Raw genomic sequence first — 12,798 nt, 5'->3', positions numbered from 1 at the left:
TCAACGTTTGCATAAAAAATATACTGTTTAACTATTAAGTGCTCCCTTACAGTCAGTGCACATGATATTAATGTAGTATTTCCGATTTCAGTGGAATATCCAATGCAGCTGCTTCATAACCCGACACCACCGAGGGCCTCTACTACTGGAAAACAGGTGACGTGCTGGAGGAAAGGAGCCTGAACTGGCAAATAAAAATTGTGTAGTATGAAATAAGGTTCTAATGTTCCTCTCACATTTTACACAGGAACCATCTCAGCCTTTAAATCTGACAGCCAAACCCAAAACGTCTGAGCTGTCTCCCACATTAAGTAACTCTCCGAGTCTGAAAATGTCGCCTTTAGCAAGCAATGGTGTTGGAAGCAACAGAGATACAGCGTCCAGTCCTACAAGACCCAACCTACCGCTTGGTATGCCTTATGTTTTTGTTTTGTTTTCTTTCTAGAAATACTTGGTAGCCATATGTTTAAAGGGGTACTCCAGGAGGGAGCGCTTTTTTCACTATGGCGAAGGAGGGGGTGGATGAAAGCAACAACGTCCACTTACCTCCCTGGTTCTAGCACTGGGGCCAGCGCTGCTCCAGTCTCTGGACGCTTCCTGGTCTATGACGCAGCTTGAGACGTGACTTTTAAAGTCCGCTTAGCCATTCGGCGGCAGAGGCGGGACCCTGCTACAGAAGCTAAATGGCTGAGCAGGCTTGAAAGTTACGTCTCCAGCCGTGTCGTAAACCAGGAAGCAGTCAGGGACCGCAGCGCTACGTGGACTCCAGTGCTGTAACCAGGGAGGTAAGTAGACTCTCTTACTTGTATCCACTCCCTTCCACAGTGAAAAAAACCCTCCCCCCTGGAGTTACGGTTATATTGTCATAGTTAAAGGGACAATAGGACCCTGGCTGGCTCACCCCCCTAATGAATATTTATCCAGTGCTCTGCAGTGATGAGCGCCAGAGTGATGTCACTACAGAGCGCTGCCACAGTGTTCATCGGAGTAAGCTGGCCAGGGTGGATTGGAGAGTGGTAGTCCTCACCCCCACCCCAGTGCACGAAACAGCATAGTTTGCATAGGAAAATCAAATAAGCGGTTAGATGGTTTGTTCTTCTGACAGAGATTAGGTGGTTCTGGCGAGCCACATTTTTGCATTAGTAATACATTTTATTATAATCTTTCAATGATGATTTTACAATTTATTTCTTTTTTCATTAGGTTTCCTGGGTGAGGGTGATGCCATTACTAAGGCAATACAAGAAGCCCGGCAGCTTCTTCATGGACCAAACAAAACACCAGAGCAGCGGGATGGTCACAGTGTTAAGGTAACTACGAGAGAGGTCAGCATTGTTCTTCCATCGCACATCTTTGACAATCCGAAAGAATGAGGCAATGGATGCCAGTCTTCATGAATACAGGAAATGTGATACCTTGATTGATCCAACACTTGATCCATAGGAAATTTCTGGAAAGCATCAATGACCTTTTGTTTTATGACACAAGTCCAAGGTATACCCTTGAATTTGTGATGCAATTTTTTTTTTCTTTGGGTTATGGTGAAGTTGAACATGTCATGATATATTCTATGAAGCCATTACAGTATGGCGCTGACCTTCAAAACACTTAGCATTGTTTACCTTCCTTAAAGCTCATATAAGTAAACACTAGTGCTACCCAAGTAACTCTCTTCTTACCTTTAACTTGTAATTTAGAGCTGACAATCAATATGACAGCACAAATACAGGGGTGGAATTTTCTGCGGTTTTGAAGTCAGATAAACTCAATACAGCGGGGTCTGCATCAGCCAAATCCACAATGTGTAAACTGAACCACTCATTCCCATTAAAAATAATAGAATGCTGTTTTTGAAGTGAATTCTTGAGATATTCCTTTTTCCCCTACTGTTTAGCTTAAAAAAGTCTCTGCATCTATTTCCTCTACTATATCGGCTCCAGCGCCAATGCCATTAATCACTCCAGTCCTCTGGTTAGAGAGGGGTTGTAACAAGTCAGGACCGCCCAGCCAGTCGTTGGCCAAGACGGGACCCTGTTATAGGTGCTGACTGGCTGAGCAGCCCTGACAGCACTTTTACAAAGAATCGCCTTGTCTGAAGTTGTCTTTTTATACCATTGTGGAGCTCCCGACATCATAACGAATCATGATGCCGGGAAGTCCGATCTACAGTATACTGTAGTCTGTGCACGGCCCAAATATTGTGGACGTGTGAATAGCCCTTAACACTTCTGTATTGGCGCTCTGCCAATAGGATATGTATGTTATACCGCTAATATGATTGTCATTTTAGCAAGTACATATGATCATTGCTCATATGGCGAATGTCTCCCGCAGGGGCTGCTAGACAGTAGGGAGTTATTCCTGCACTAGATGCAGCTTCTTCTCATTGGCGCCAAACATGTTTTATGTGATCTAACACTAATTAAAATCTTTATTTGTGGGAGAGCCTCTTTGATAGAAAATATTTAGGAGTTGCATAAACCATACTTAAAGTGAATGTATCTGCAGTACATTGCCTTACAGTTTTTACCATGAATAGACTAGCGCTGGCACGGGGATGCCGGTGCCACAGTCCTTTTTTTTGAACCTCGGCCCGATTCCTGCGCCGGCCCGCCTCCAGTGCTTCAGGCCAGGCCGGTGTCCACTAATAGACTGGTACCATGCCGCGGTTCAAAAAAAGGACAGCAACACCAGCATCCCCATACTGGTCTATTCATGGTAAAAACAGAAAAGCGCTGTACCACTGGCACATTCACTAATAAGATTTTAGACGTAATATTCATTTATTTACTGGCGGAGGCGCATGTTACATGTAGTTACTAATTACTTATTATTTGTGTGTTTTGTAGGAAATGTTTGAATCAGTGCCTCAAAGGGATTTTCAGGATGAGTCTCCTCTGCAAGAAAGTGAAGAGTCTTTGCTGCGATGCAGCATGGACATTGACGGTAAGGGCCCTATTCCACAGCCCGATCAATAATGTAAACGAGCGCCGATCTGCTAGATCTGCGCTCGTTTACTGGGCCTATTCCACGGCCCTATGATCGTTTAGCGAGGGCTGCAGGGACATCGCTACAGGGCTTTACCCCAGGGCTTTACATTACCTAGTAGGGCCTCTCCTCTGCTCCGTCTTCATCCCGGTCCCGCTTGCAGTATCAACTCCGGAGCGGCCTGACTGAGCTGTCAGACCTCTCAGTGAATCACTGGCTGAGGCGGTCGTGGCCTGTGATTGGCTGAGCGGTCTGACAGCTCAGTCAGGCGGCACCGAAGCTGCTGCTGCGCGTGGGACCGGGATGGAGCGGAGGAGAAGCCCTGCTAGGTAATGCATGCTGCTTGAATCATCGGTTGCCCGCCGCGCATCGCTATTCCATGCAGCCATGCGCGGTGGGTGACCGATGATTTTAGGTTTGGGCCTAAATAAACCACCTCTCTTCTCTATTCCACCGATTCGGCCGATTATCGCTCCGTGGAATAGGCCCTTAAGGCCTACTATGTGTTTGGCTGGGTTCACAAATCCGGTCTTTGTATTTAATCCTGTGTTTTCCTCCAAAACCTCCCACAAGAACTATATATGCGATACCTGCCTGTATCTAGTAGACGGAATCTTGGACTTATTTTGGATTTACTGTCTCTTTGGGAACTCTAAAACCAGTTATAGTTGAATCCAAATGTTGGCGTCTCTACGTCCATTTTAGTGAAACTCTACGTTATTAGTCATTTTTATGACCGAATTATTAAATTTAACAGTAATGTATTCTGTCTTTATTCTTAATTTTGCTCTAGGATCTCGCCACTTCGCTGAGAGCCGCGGCAGCCATATAAAGAGGCCGATGAACGCTTTTATGGTATGGGCAAAAGATGAGCGGAGAAAGATCTTGCAGGCTTTCCCCGACATGCACAATTCCAGCATCAGCAAGATTCTTGGTAAGATTATGTTTGTGCCCTTAGGCCCCGTTCCCACTGAGCAAAGCTAGCGGAATTCCGCGACGGAATTGTCCGCCGCGGAATGCCGTTAGCCTCCCGCTCATAATGGGAGTCTATGGGAGGCGCGCGCTGCTGCTGCTCTGTACGCACTGAAGAATGAACATGTTCATTCTTCAGCGCGGACAGGGCAGGAGCGCGCGCCTCCCATAGACTCCCATTATGAGCGGGAGGCTAACGGCATTCCGCGGCGGACAATTCCGTCGCGGAATTCCGATAGCTTTGCTCAGTGGGAACGGGCCTTAGATATAATAAAGCGGCACGGCTGTGTCAGTGCAGTACCACAGAGATTAAACAGATTCAGAGCTCCTGGCATCAAAATAAATGGGGATGCTGTCAACTCCAAAGTGCGCATCGCAGCAGTAAATACGCAGCGTATAAGCCGTGTGTGTTTGTACCCTTAAGGCAGATTACACAGCTGCTATGGAGCCTGTGCACTAGGGGGGCCCGCTTGGCTGGGCTCCCTTAGTGCAGGGGGTCCTGTAGCAGCTGCGTGGGCGTTTTTCACCATATCGACCAGGCCTAATATATTCTCAGTGTTTTGTGCTGCGGGGGCCTGTACAGATTTTTGCTATGGGGCCCCATGAATCCTAACTATGCCCCTGGTTCACACACTGTTGAAATGGAGTGGATGGTCGTCATTTAACCCATAGCTGCACCAGGACGTTATTTAACGTCCTCGTGCCGCTATGGGAGTTCAGAGGGGGGTCGCGCAGCGACCCCCCTCTGAACTGCCGCGATACCGGGTGCCGCATGTAGCCCGGGCTCGCGGCTGTTAGCGGGCACGGTCCGATCGCCGTGCCCGCTAATTAAGTACTTAGAAGCAGCTGTCAAAGTTGACAGCTGCTTCTAAATACTTGCTTTTATACATCCCTGGTGGTCTAGTGGGGGGATCGCCCCCCTGCGGCGCGATTGCGGGGGGGCGATCCCTGCATCCATACCGGGCCGGGGTCTGCGCCGTAATGGCGCTGATCCCGGCTCGGCATTCTATTACTTTTGGCTGCAGCAGCCAAAAGTAATAGAACACCGATCTCATGGATTCATGCAGTATAACTATACTGCATGGATCTCTATGAGAGATCAGAGTGCATATACTAGAAGTCCCCCAGGGGGAATAACCCTAACCCCAGGGGGGCTTCTAGTGTATGTGTAAAGTAAAAGAAAAATGTATTTTTAATAACACAAAATCCCCTCCCCTAATAAAAGTCTGAATCACCCCCCTTTCCCCATTTTATAAATAAAAATAAATAATCAAACATGTTTGCTATCGCCGTGTGCGTAATCGCCCGAACTATTAATTAATCACATTCCTGATCTCACACGGTAAACGGCGTCAGCGCAAAAAAATCCCAAAGTGCAAAATTGCGCATTTTTGGTCGCATCAAATCCAGAATAATTGTAATAAAAAGCGATCAAAAAGTCATATATGCGCAATCAAGGTACCGATAGAAAGATCACATCATGGCGCAAAAAATGACTCCTCACACAGCCCCATAGACCAAAGGATAAAAACGCTATAAGCCTGGGAATAGAGCGATTTTAAGGAACATATATTTTCTTTAAAAGGTTTTAATTTTTTACAAGCCATCAAATCAAATAAAAGTTATACATGTTACATATCGTTGTAATCGTAACAACTTAAGGAACATATATAACGAGTCAGTTTTACCCCAGGGCGAACATAGTAAAAACAACCCCCCCCCCCCCCCCCCCCCCCCCAAATAAAAAAAACAACATTTTTTTTTTTCAATTTCACCACACATATAATTTTTTTCTGGTTTCCCAGCACATTTTAGGCAAAAATTACATCTTCCATAGCAAAGTACAATTAGTTGCGCAAAAAATAAGGGCTCATTTGGGTCTCTAGGTGGAAAAATGCAGGCGCTATGGCCTTATATACACGAGGAGGGAAAAACGAAAATGCAAAAAAGAAAACTGGCTGTGTCCCCTAAGGGTTAATGACAAATAATTGTGGCTGTTTTAAAACGACGCCCAATGTTTTGAAAGAACGGCCTTCCACTAAATTTCAACAGTGTGTGAACATAGCCTTTCTGTGTTTCCAATACACTACTGATTTTGGTTGCAAAATACTGAGCAAAAATGCTGTGTGGGAACATAGCCTTACAGTAATTTCCTGGCAATAATACAAAAAAAAAAAAGAAAAAAAAAAGGTGAATAGGGTAATGGAGGCGAAAGAACATACCCACACGATTTAGAGTGTATTTCGATGGGGCAGAAAACTTCCATTATGTATTTTTAAACAGATCCACACAGAAAAATCTGCATATGTTTTTGAAGTGAACATTATGCAGCTGTATATTTCCTCCGTTGCTCTGCATGTGACAAGTGATCTCTTGTTGTGAATGTAAAAGATGTTTTGCCAAGAGTCTATAAAGCCTTCTAAATAAGGCAGTGATGTACGCTTTAGTAAAAGGGGCCTATTAAACAAACAGACATGTGATAGATTGTGTCAATGTGTATAGGAAACAACCTACGTAATGTGAGCGGGGAATAAACCCTTTACACTCCTTATTTTCCCCTCTCTAGGCTCTCGCTGGAAGGCGATGAGTAACTCTGAGAAGCAGCCGTACTACGAAGAGCAGGCGCGGCTGAGCCGACAGCACCTGGAGAAGTATCCGGACTACAAATATAAGCCACGACCAAAACGCACTTGTATTGTAGAAGGAAAAAGACTGAGAGTAGGAGAGTACAAAGCTCTAATGAAGAACCGAAGACAAGACTCTCGCCATGGATATGTTCTCCCGTAAGTATGTAATATCTATTTATTAGAAGGAGTTTTTCTGATCTTGGTGATGGGTTTTGTACATTAAATTAAATGTGTGAATATCACTTATGCTTTAAGGCTATGTTCACACAATGTGAACATCCGGCCGTTCTGTGACCCCGATGATCTGTCCGGCCGCAGAACTCTGATGCGGGAGCATCGGCGCGCACCCGCATCAGAGCTTCCCCCTGCACACTATGGAGCCGCTCGCTTCATAGTGTGAACTGACAGGGTTTCCTACCGTCACAATTCACTGAATTGCGGCCGCAGAAAACTAACATGTCAGTTATTTGCGGGGCCGCACGGGATCCTGGCCGGAGCGTATACGATGTGTATACGCTCTGGCCGGGATCCCCTTGAAACTAAGGCATTGTTCCACCCCGCAAAAACTACGGCCGTTGTTGCCATCGGCAACAACGGCCGTAGTTTTACGTAGTGTGAACATAGCCTAAAGGCTCCTTTTTCTATGGTTCCTCAGTTGGTACAAGAAGTGATTGCAGATACATGCCTGAAATAAATAATCTAAAATACTTATATTATAATCAATTAAGGGTCGCGTTACATAGGGTGATAATTATAGTTCAGCGAATTTTGAGCCCACTTGAGTTTATCCAAACCCAAGCATGCAGCATTGGCTGGAAAAGTTGGATGCGGCCCTAGGGAGTTCTGGAAAGCATGGACACAGCCTATATCGTGTGTACAGGAAATACTCACTCAAGTTGGTCAAGCCCCACATTTCTATTAAGAATAAAAGGAACAGTACATCACATAACTAATAGAAAAGATGTTCCAGAATTGCTATTTTATGGGCATTTTATGTATGTACTAAAAAGGACTTGTAAGGAGTGGTGACAGGTAGAGATGAGCCAATCCACAGTATTAGGCTATGTTCACACTACATAAGAGACCGGCCTTTCCGTGACCCCGGCCGGGTCACAGAACGGCCGGTACTTAAGTACCGGACGGATTATCTTTCCGGCCGCAGAGGTCTGATGCGGGCGCATCAGCGCGCGTCCGCATCAGAGCTTCCCATAGCGCACAGTGAAGCGAGCGGCCGGAGCCTGTGTGAACTGACAGGTCTTTCTGCGGTTTGAATTCACAGAATTCCGGCCACAAAAAACTGACATGTCAGTTATTTGTGGCCCCGCATGGGATCCCGGCCGGAGCGTACACGATGTGTACACTCCGGCCGGGATCCCATAAAGAAACAGGCATTGTTACACCACGCCAAAAGTACGGCCGTTGTTGCCATCAGCAACAACGGCCGTACTTTTACGTAGTGTGAACATAGCCTTAGTAAAGCAAAGTGCTTCGCTAAGCTTTGCCATCTGCTTCTCATCGGGCGGCCTTTGAACTCTGGTCCGCTCTGGGTACCTGGGAAAGCTGGATGCAGTCCTAGGAAACTTCTCCCAGGACTGCATCCAGCTTTTCCAGGCACCATGGGCAGAGTATAAAGGCCGCCGGCTGACTAGTGACAGGTCCTCCCCTTGACGCAGGATTTTACTTCTGCCTTTTTGGTTACAGTGTTAAACAGAGCAAAACCATCCATTGTTCCATATTGCTTTTAAGGTAATGTCCTATTCATCCTCTCTGTTCTTTGTGACGGCGAGCTGAAGTGCCTTTACATGACCACTTCCACATTATTCTCCAAGTATACTAAACCGTATACAGGCGGTATTTTTGTGGGCACATTGCCCTATAAAATGTTCTCCCGCAGCAGGAAGTCTTTTATAATTGAGACATTCAATTAAAGCAAATACAATAGGTTTCCCCCATCTGTTGGACATGATCTAATGGAAGCATTGTGGCATGGCATATCTTTTGTGTCCTTTCTAATTAAATAACTGCAGGGTACAAAAGGGAAAGAGCCAAGGAGATGTTAGCTCAGTTCAGAGGCAACTGCTCCTCTATTGTCCCTTGTGTAATGAAACGTCACTTTGTAACTACATTATCAACATATCGGTGGAGCTTGCAGCCTCCGTTTTGTTGGACTTTTTAAATCCTAGCCTCTAGGTCAACAGCAGACAGAGGCGCAAGTACCAGCACCTACTCATCATTCTTAAAAAGATTTATTTTAAATACATTTTCTTTTTCTTTTTTCTTTTTGTTACCTGAACATTGTTAATGTTGTTAATTTGCCAGACCTGTTTACACCAGACAGTTTTTTTTAAAGATTAGTTAGAAAACTTTAGGCAACACAGGAACAATAAGCCTTGCTGCCTATAACAACTAACCACTTCTTGTCCCACTATGATGCAGTGAGAAATGTTTTCTAAAGGAGTTTTGGTAAATGAGGCCCATAGGGATGAGGTTGGGAGGGTACGGACACCATTATGTAATGGAAGTGTTGCAGACTTTCCGCAGTGTATTTCTGTGGAGGAAATCCGCACCATTTACAGTAACAATGGAGTTTTGCCGAAACACTGCAGAAGTGCAGCTTTTTACAGTGTTACTGTTATAACTTTCAGGATCTACATCAGCAGGGATGTGATATAAAGCAAGTTTACTATTTACATTCATTATTTTTTTTATCATGCTTTATAACAGCCATACACTTGCTTGTATCCAGGTCCAGTCTCCTGAAGGCAGCTATATAACAGCTATACTTACTTGTATCCAGGTCCAGTCTCCTGACAGCAGCTATATAACAAAGCTATACTTATTGTATCCAGGTCCAGTCTCCTGAAGGCTGCTATATAACAGCTATACTTACTGTATGCAGGTCCAGTCTCCTGGAGGCTGCTATATAACAGCTATACTTACTGTATCCAGGCCCAGTCTCCTGGAGGCTGCTATATAACAGCTATACTTACTGTATCCAGGTCCAGTCTCCTGAAGGCAGCTATATAACAGCTATACTTACTGTATCCAGGTCCAGTCTCCTGAAGGCAGCTATATAACAGCTATACTTACTGTATCCAGGTCCAGTCTCCTCCTGAAGGCTGCTATATAACAGCTATACTTACTGTATCCAGATCCAGTCTCCTGAAGGCAGCTATATAACAGCTATACTTACTGTATCCAGGTCCTGTCTCCTGAAGGCTGTTATATAACAGCTATACTTACTGTATCCAGGTCCAGTCTCCTGAAGGCAGCTATATAACAGCTATAACAGATGGAAAAGCAACAGCAGTTCTGCTGTATATGGCTGTCCCCTAACAGTTCATTAAGAGCTAGTCTTACACACACAACACATTGTGTAGTATAGCCTTGTGAGCACCTGAAAATGCTCCCGGTGTCTGTGTCGATCCCAATAAATCTGATGGATGTCGTGGGGATCATCTTAGAACCATGACTGATGTACATTACTTTCGGCATTGTTTTCTATTAAACAATTACATTGTATTTGTTGCAGTTTTCTCATGGTGACGTCCTTCTAAAATTATAAATATTTATTTGTTTGTTTTTTTTCCCCCCAAGATCCCAAGGGTCAATGGCAAGCCCACCATCCCCATCTGGATTCCCGTCCCAGTCCAGTCTGAAAGGAATGTCTCATCTGTCCCCGTCTGATCTCTACCAAGCCCAGGATGGCAACTTGCCGGTGATCCTCAACACCAGAAGTCTTCAAAATCCAGATCCAAGAGTGCCTGTGCCACGTATGCCCGAACTGTGCAGCGACTCTGAAGACTCCATCAAGAGTGAAGGAGAACTTGTAGTTATAACAGACTAAGCAGAAGGCAAACAACAACGTCCTCTCCCCGGCCTTTGTGTAAATAGACAACCCCCCCATTTACAGAGAGACAATGGGAGAAGCCCCACCTTACTCTCCAGCTCTCCGCTGTTCCTGTTTTGCTTAGCTAGGTTATATACTTACGTATGGAAAGAAGACTATAATGTACATATATTATCACGTTGAGCTGGACTACAATCCTCTGGAATGCTTTGGCACTTTTAGGTTATACTCTAGTTACAAAGCAGCTCTGCATCATATGAGCAAATGTGCAGCATTGGTAATGTGAGGGGATGTTTTGTTGCTGTGCACCTGACAACTCTTCTCTGTTCTCTTGCAAATTACGCAAGAGATCTTAAAGGGGAACTATGAGCAGGTTAGACGAATCTAACCTGCTGATATCTCCATACAGCGCAGGAGACGCGGAGGAGGAAGCTATGTCTCTTACCTTCCTCCTCATTGCCATTCCGGTGCAGTTAGTTGTTTGCTCCACAGTCCAGTAAGGCCCCGTTCACACACAGTGCAGTCCGCGGACCGAACTACGAATGTGCATCTGTAGTGCTCCCTGCTTCACGGAGCACTACGTTCACACTCATTACCCTAGCGATTCGTGACGCAAGAAAACAGTCCGCATAACAACATGTCCGTTTTTTTGCGGCACAGATCGCGGGCCCCGTGTACACGTACAGACGTGTAAATGGGGCCATTGAATAACATTGGTTTCATGTTCTGTCCGGACAGATGTTTGAATTAGGCCTAAGACCGTTAGGAGCATTGCCGTCTCCCATAGCACCGATCTGCCCCTGCCCCAGCTTTCCTACTCCATTCATTATCATTTTAAAAGGCAGCCTGCCCCTTTTAAAATGATAATGAATGGAGTAGGAAAGCTGGGGGCAGGACGGATTGGCGCTATGGGGGTGGGCAGTGCTCCTAACGGTCTTACCGGACCGTGGAGCAAACAACTAAGTGCACCGGAACTCAGTTGTAAGAGACCTACCTTCCTCCTCTGCATCTTCGGTGCAATAGGGACATATCAGCAGGTTAGTTCCCCTTTAGGGTGCGTTCACACCTACAGGTTCTGCAGCAGATTTGATGCTGTGTTCAGTTATTTAAATAAAATCAGCTGCAGATCCTGTAGGTGTGAACGCATCATAAGGTGCATTTAAGCCTTTTCATGCTGCATGTTTTGTCTTCTGTTTTATGAGTTTGAAGCACAAAAACCAACCCGTGCACATGCTGCAAACACTGTACATGTGACTGGACCCTAAATAAGACAGGGGCTCTGTATATTATCTGTATTTAGGGCATAATTTCGGACACTTGCATTGTAAGCAAATGAACTAAAAGACCAATTCAGCGAGCATTTTAGAAGTGTAAAAAATGATGGCCACCACCATTATTGGTTTCAGCAGAGCCGTGACTTAGCGAATGCAGATAGTCAAACCTAGCCTTCCATTCTTACTTATTGTGAACTGGAGGTGTCTCTGCTCAGAAAAGTTTTAGATGTTGAATAGAACGGTATCCTTTAAATTCGGAATATTTGAATGTTTTGTTTCAGTATCGTGAACTGTATTTAAACCGGTCTACAAATGATGGGGATGATGTCAATGGCGGCTCTTTAAAGCATTAAGGTCCCCATAGGCTTGTGTCAGTCTAAAGTGTATGGGGCTGTCCCGACCATCCACTGATAGATTGGGTCGGGCATGATGGAAAATCCCCGCCCGAACCCCATAAAGACACAGGATACAGGAAAGCTTGGCCTTGGCGGTCGTTGGGGAGGATGGGAGCCGGTCGGTAGAGAGAACTGACAGCTCATTAGCCCATTAGTAATTGAAGGTGTATGGCCACAGACATATGAAAAGTTTTGTTGGTTGAGGGAAGGTCTGAACATCCAGACCCTGACCAATCAGGAGATAGAGGCAGGAAACGCGTGCGGCAGGGCACTATTATAACCGTCTCCTTGTCTGGTTCTATGGTTGGTTTACTGAGCCGGACTCCCATAAGGGAACTCGTAGAGCAGTGAACCAACAAGGTCTGAAGACCATTAAAAACTTTTGACATGTCTGTATGTAGTAATGCAAAAGGGGTCTGAGGAATAAGAGACTTCACCTCCTTTGGTGGGTCAAATAGTTATATAGTGCTGGGGCTGTGATTGAGGAAGAAAAACAAACCAAATAAATAAACTGTGCTTAACCTATGTGTCCCCATGGCTGACCTTTCAGGTCCCTGCCGCTTGTCCCTTCTGCCTGGTCTCAAGACTGGAGCAGGACCCTCCCACTCGGCCAATTACCGGCCATAGTGGTGTCCCCTAATAAGACCGTGGCTTAGTGGGCAGGTCCTGCTAAAGCGGGCGGAGGAGACAAG

General features: G+C 45.5%; 1 protein-coding gene across 5 annotated transcripts in view; it reads left to right on the top strand.

The window, feature by feature from the left end:
- Positions 1 to 11,234, top strand: part of SOX13 (SRY-box transcription factor 13) — a 46,741-nt gene extending 35,507 nt beyond the window's left edge. For 4 of the 5 annotated variants that reach the window (XM_069944528.1, XM_069944527.1, XM_069944525.1 and 1 more), the window contains exons 9-15: positions 92 to 156; positions 248 to 410; positions 1,204 to 1,310; positions 2,850 to 2,946; positions 3,782 to 3,922; positions 6,527 to 6,743; positions 10,185 to 11,234. In XM_069944528.1, coding sequence (XP_069800629.1) covers positions 92 to 156; positions 248 to 410; positions 1,204 to 1,310; positions 2,850 to 2,946; positions 3,782 to 3,922; positions 6,527 to 6,743; positions 10,185 to 10,434 — 1,040 coding nt within the window. In that variant the 3' untranslated portion in view covers positions 10,435 to 11,234. Of the gene's footprint in view, positions 1 to 91; positions 157 to 247; positions 411 to 1,203; positions 1,311 to 2,849; positions 2,947 to 3,781; positions 3,923 to 6,526; positions 6,748 to 10,184 lie in introns of all 5 variants that reach the window. The other variant, XM_069944529.1, reaches the window with a different exon arrangement.
- The last annotated feature ends 1,564 nt before the right edge of the window (positions 11,235 to 12,798 follow it).

The sequence above is a fragment of the Dendropsophus ebraccatus genome, chromosome 11 (genome assembly GCF_027789765.1).
Source record: "Dendropsophus ebraccatus isolate aDenEbr1 chromosome 11, aDenEbr1.pat, whole genome shotgun sequence".
NCBI classification, from domain to species: domain Eukaryota; kingdom Metazoa; phylum Chordata; class Amphibia; order Anura; family Hylidae; genus Dendropsophus; species Dendropsophus ebraccatus.
Note: the sequence above shows the minus strand (reverse complement) of the source record. Positions and strands in the feature narration are given on the sequence as shown.